Below are 6,050 nucleotides of genomic sequence, written 5' to 3' on the forward strand. Positions count from 1 at the left end.
TGGGGCTTGAACTCCTGACCCTGAGATCAAGGGTCACCTGCTCCGGGCTGGCTGGGCTCGTGGAGCATGTGACTGTTAATCTCAGGGTTGTGAGTTCAAGCCCCCCACTAGGCATAGAGCTTCCTTCAGAACAAAACAAAACACAACAACAGAGCCTAATATTTTAAATAAACCAGAAACTTGGAGTTTTTCACGGGAGTGCTCCATTTAAGAAGCCCTATGTTGCCAGATCCAGTTACTTCAGACTGCGGGACTCAGAACTGGAGCCAGGAGTTCGCAACCCCCACTCTAGTCCACGTGCGGTTAACAGAACCAGGTGTTTTCTCCGCCTTCAGCCTCTGCTCACTCAAGCAGAGACCCTGGGCCTCGGAAAGTGCTGGCCTGATGTCCTTCCACCCGGGCCACGAACCTCACAAGCCTGTCCTGTGTCCCAGCACAGGAACCAAAGAGGACTCTGAAAGAGCCTGGCCAAGGATTCACCCATGCGTGGGTACCGACGCTCCGCCATTCGGGAGGGCCCTGAGCGACCTGTCCTCGTAAATCAGAGCACACCCGAGAGGCAAACGTCTCTCTCTCTGCCATCTTGAAGCAGCTTCTCGAGACTGGCCTGAAACTCCCCCACAAAAGAGGAAGTTCAAACCAGAAAAAGAGAGAAAGTAAAACACACAAAAAACTGGTTGAACAGAATACCCCAAAGGCACCCAAAACAGTAAAACACTCACCTGCCCGCCAATGTCAGCCAGCCATGCTGCAGCCTCAGCCCTTCTGCCCTCCTGGCTGACCACACCTCCCACGGCTGCCCCTCCCACCGGCTGCTCTCCCTTCCCGAAGGGCATCCTGCTTCCTTCCACCCCAGGGCCTTTGCAGGTTTTGGTCCCTCTGCCTGGGTGATTTTTCTCCTCGTAGCCTGGCCAGCTCTCATTCACACTTTAGGGCTCAATCTAAAATGCTGCCGCCTCAAGGCAGCCCTCCCTGACTGCACCCCAACCAAGTCAGGTCCCTGGGCTGCTTCTTTCTTACACATTCCTCAGTGGGTACCACTCAGGTCTCCGCATCCCTGGAGAGACCTTGCCTGCCCCCTGTCTTGCTGACTCACACAGATACCCTCTAACACACCACCACATGTTTGCTCCCAGGGCCGCTGTCCCCCATCTAGAGCTTTTTTTTTTACTTTTTTTTTTTAATTTATTTACTTGACACAGAGAGAGAGAGAGAGAGAGATCACAAGCAGGCAGAGAGACAGGCAGAGAGAGAGGGGAAGCAGGCTCCCCGCAAAGCAAAGAGCCTCATGCAGGGCTCGATTCCAGGACCCTGAGATCATGACCGGAGACGAAGGCAGAGGCTTTAACCTACTGAGCCACCCAGCACCCCCCCACACACACATCTAGAGCTTTTGTGTGTGACGTGTCTATGGTCTGATGGTGTCCTGAGAGCAGGGCCCCTGCGTGTTTCACTGCTGTCCCCAGCTCCTGGCACAGACCAGAGGTTCAAGGTGTTGAACACAGCAGGGCCCACTTCACTAGGAACCCCAGGACACCCCTAGGACTGAAGCTGGCTGGTCTGGGACCCATTTAAAAGCCGAAAGTGGCCCCAGGAGAAGGGCCCAGCTGTCCAGGCCTGTTCCCAGCCCAGATCTCCCTTTTCCAGCTCACTGACCCATCTGCAAACAGCCTCAGCATGCGGACCCGCTAATGAATTAAGCTTTAAGTAGAGGTTACAACGGACTCTGCTCCCGCAGTTTCTGCTGCTTCTGGTAAATAAACTTCAGCCAGCGCTCTAAGTGGGTTTATCGCCGCCCCGAGCTGCAGGGAGCAGGGCTCTTCATTACGTCCCTCACAAACGAGGGGGAGCCAGCCCGTGTCTGAGTTAAAGAGAGCCCTGAGTGAGAAAATGAAGTTAACACACACAGTTTGTCTTGAAGACTGTCCCTAATAGAGACAAAATGAAGCTGAGGTTTAGCCGCTGGGCACAATGACATCTCTCTGCTGAGAGCAAGGCAGAGAAGGAACGAGAAACACGCTCACGTTCCTTAAACCAGTGAAAAACTGTAGACACCCCAAAAGCCCATCCCTGGGGGCAGAGGTCATAAATTACGGCCCCTCCAATGGGCGGTGCTGATTTTGCGAGGGCCTCTATTTTCTCAGCCATACAAGCCACCCAAAAACCTCCTGGCCACTGGGTCGGTGGGAACAAGGCATAGCACACAGCTAGCACATAGTATGTGCCCAGGAAACGGGAGTAATTATTACTTCATTGTGGGATACTAGGAAGCCAAAGAATGTTGGCACCTGTGCTCTCCAACACGGAAGCCACCAGCCTCATATAACTATTAAACACTTAGAATACGGCTAGTCCAAATGGAGATATGTTGTAAGTTCAGTAGGAAAGCCTGATTTAGGAGCGCCTGGGTGGCTCAGTTGGTTAACTCTTGATCTCGGCTTAGGTCATGATCTTGGGATCATGAGATCGAAACCCCAGGACCGGCTCCAGGCTGGGAGAAGATTCTGCTTAAGATTCTCTCTCCCTGGCCCTCTGCCCTTCCCCTCCCCCCACCCCCCTCTCTCCCCCTCTCTCAAAAATAAAAAAAAAATAAAAAGCCTGATTTTGAAAACCTAGCACATAAAAAAGTAAAAATCTCATTTAAATTGTTTTACATTGATTACATATTAAAATGATTGACATTTTGGAGGCACTGTTATTTTAAGTGTAATGGGGCTAATTTCACCTGTTTCTTTTTCCTTTTTTATGTGGCTCCCAGAACATTTCAAATTACATGAATGGCTCATATTCGTGGCTCAGATTATATTTCTATTGGACAGCTCTTATGGATACATTCTGACATGAAAATATGTCCATGCTATTTTGTGAAATTGAGATGTGATTCACATACCATAAAACTCACCCCTTAAAAGTGTACAATTCTGTGGTTTTCAGTGTATTCACGAAGTTGCGCAACCATCACTACTAATTCCAGAACATTTTCATCAGCCTGAAAAGCCCTGTCCCTTATCATTAGCAGTCACTCCCTATTTGTTCATGCGATTTTGAGTGGAAAAAAGCAACCTGCAGAACAGCATTACAGTATCAAGTAAGGTTTTATAAAAACTAACACGTAGCATTACTAATATGTATGCATACCCACATTTGAAAATGCATTTTTTAAGCATCTGGAATGAGGCACACCACACTGTTGGTGATGGTTATCTCTGGGGACTGGAGTTAGGGACCCAGAGAAAAAGGAGAGGGTGCTCACCCTTTATTTGCTATAGTTCTGTCCTGCTTTTGAGATTTAAAAAGAGAATGAGTTGAATTCAAGCCTTAAATAACTCCTGGCCGACTTGGATAAATAACTTTTTCACGGCACTGTTAACAGACTGGCTTCAGCTGGAAGATGAAGGGCCTAGTTTCAGATCTACTTTTTATTCTGTGCTTTTAAAATAGAAAGTACAGATAGAGACGAGGTATTTTCCCTCTTAGCAACAGCAGGACCAAGGCCCAGGGCTTCCCCGCACAGACGCAGCCCGCCCGCCTCCTCCAGGCCCGGGGCCCCTGGCTCGCAGCGAACTGGGCTGAGCGCCCGGCGGGGGGCAGGACCCGGGGGCGGCCTCCCCAGGGCCCCGCCTGGCAAAGGGCAGCGGCTGCCTGCGCGCCTTGCTCCACAGTCCCCGCCGATGCTGGGAGCCCTGACCGGGAAGCGACGCGAGTCTGCGACCCCGGGGGCCTTTATCCGCTGGAGGAGGGAGCGGTGCGACCTGCCGCGTATCTCTGGGCGGCGCCTCCGGCCCCTGTGCCGGCTGTGAGAGGATGCGGCGGGGACACCAAGGGTTCGGGTCCCGGCGCTCCGGAGGCCGCACCCACCCTTTCCTGCCGCGGCGTGCAAGAGCCCAGACCCTCAACCCCGAGACGCGCCTCCCCCACCGCCATCCCCTGTCCCCTACCTCGGCCCCGGGCTCGGGGGTCAGGAAGAGCGCGAGCTCGCGCGCCCCGCTGCGCACGGGCTCCGGCGGGTCGGCGTCCACCAGCAGCATCAGGAGCGCGAAGGGGTCCAGCTGGAGGAGGCTGCGGGGGAGCCGGTGGCCGTGTCCCGGCCTCGGAGCCCCGCCCCCGACCGGCTGCATGCCCCGTGGCCCGCCTGGAGGAGGCGGGGCAGGTGCGCACCGGGCCTCGGCCCCCACGCGCCTCCCCGAGCGCCGGGCCGAGTGGGCAGCGCCACCCAGTGGCGCGCGGTGCTCACTGCGCCCGGCCCTCGCACCACCTGGTAAAGCAAAGCTTCTCAAACTCGCCTGCCCATTGCCATCACCTGGGACCCTTAGAACTTCCAAAGTCCCGGCCACACACAGTCTCTGGGGTTGGGACCAGGGCACCAGTGTTTATTGAAGTTCGCCGGATGATTCCAACACACAGCCGAGTTTGAGAACCGCGCGTAGAGACCACCCCTTTCCCCTGGAATCCGGGCGGAGCCACGGTTCCCAGCCCCCATGGCACTTTAGACTGCCCCGGGGAGCTTTCAAAAGCCCGGAAGCCGGGCCTCACCCGGGCCGATCCAGCCGGAACCCCTGGGGGTGGGGCTTGGGCATCAGTAGTTTTTAAAGCTCCCCGGGTGTTTCCAGCATCAGGATAGAGAACCGCCATCCAGAGGATCCTTTCATTTAAAGACCAAAGCCCCGCCCCCAAGGCCGCCCTAACTCCAGCATCTTGTTTGCGCCGGGCGGATTGTCCTGGGTATTAGAGAAACCGGCCTTAGCGGCCTTTCCCTCCCAGGAGCAGCTTTTAAAATAAACTCCCCAGGGAATTCGTGAATGCTCTAAGCTTGGACGCCCCCCCCCCAACACACGTATACACATACAGCCCTGGGAGGCTTGTGTAGACCCTCTAAAGAAGCTGAAGAGGGCGGGGTGCATCCCCCCCCACAAAAAAAAAAAAAATCCGAATGAGGAAAATCCAAAAAATGGTGAAGAGGTCTGGGGAAATCTAGAGTCCTCATTTCTCCTATGAGGGCTTTTTTTTTTTTTTTTAATGTTGCATGCGTGGAACAAAATCAGTCTGGGCTTAGGGTCATTAATAAATATCGGCGACGCCCGCCGTTCCTCGCTCCCCCACCCAATCACGGTTAAATCTGCATGTAGAGTTTATCTGACCGCCCCAGGTAGGAGGCGTGAGCTCCTGCTCCCTCCGGCTTGTGGGTGAACGGTCCCCGTCCAAGCTGTACAGTTCCCACTTCCACATCTGCTTCCCGCTCATTTCTCCACATCTCGGCTCAAACATTCAGGCCTTCAGGTCAGGGTCGCTTTCTGGAAAAATCTTGGGAAAGATCTGGGCCGCAGGTGGTTCGTTAAAGGATTTGGTAGGAACTCACGGAACCTCATTACCGTCGTGATGTTCCTGATGCTCGGAGCCCTTGCTCTCATCACACAAGATCCCCAGGAATCAAGACCAGCCCCTCACCGCGACAGGCGGGCTGGGATCCTCAGGAAAGCCCAGGACTGGCTTCAGATGACTTCAGCAAACTTTCCCCGGTGGATGAGACTCACGAACATAACGCTAACAAGGGAAGAAAAAAAAAAAAAAAAAGACATGTTGCAGAAGGCTCCGTAGGGCACTCTGCCATTAACATAAAGGTTTAAAAACATGCAAAACCACACTCTATATTGTGTATGGATACAGCCATATGGAGTAAAAGGCGAAAGCTGCGCCTGGGAGCGGGGCGGGCCCCATTCAGGAAAGCGGTGGGGGCAGGGGATGGAGGCGGCAGATGAACGGGGTTGCAGTTAGATCCCTAACGTTGGTGGCCATCGGAGTTAAACCTACTGGATGCCCAGAATGACTCACTAAAAGCAAGGCCAATAAAAGGCCTGGGATATTGGCTGAACGGGGAGGGGGCTCAGACCCCCTTGGCCCAGGAATTGGGGTGTCTGCGGAAGGATCCGGTCTGTTCCCCAGCGTCTCAGCGATTTCTACCCTGGGCTGAGTTGGCTAGCTAACAGTCATTTTGCTGTCAGGTTTTTTTTTCCCCCCTAAATGTGTGATTATGCCTTAGAAACATTTTGCTA

At 53.8% G+C, this 6,050-nt stretch overlaps 1 protein-coding gene across 2 annotated transcripts in view; it reads right to left on the reverse strand.

The window, feature by feature from the left end:
• Positions 1–4,434, reverse strand: part of BCAS4 (breast carcinoma amplified sequence 4) — a 55,971-nt gene extending 51,537 nt beyond the window's left edge. Inside the window, exon 1 of one of the 2 annotated variants that reach the window (XM_032350357.1) lies at positions 3,939–4,434. In XM_032350357.1, coding sequence (XP_032206248.1) covers positions 3,939–4,118 — 180 coding nt within the window. In that variant the 5' untranslated portion in view covers positions 4,119–4,434. The remainder of the gene's footprint in view (positions 1–3,938) is intronic. The other variant, XM_032350355.1, reaches the window with a different exon arrangement.
• Between the last annotated feature and the right edge of the window lie 1,616 nt (positions 4,435–6,050).

Source organism: Mustela erminea, chromosome 7 (assembly GCF_009829155.1).
Source record: "Mustela erminea isolate mMusErm1 chromosome 7, mMusErm1.Pri, whole genome shotgun sequence".
Taxonomy (NCBI): Eukaryota; Metazoa; Chordata; class Mammalia; order Carnivora; family Mustelidae; genus Mustela; species Mustela erminea.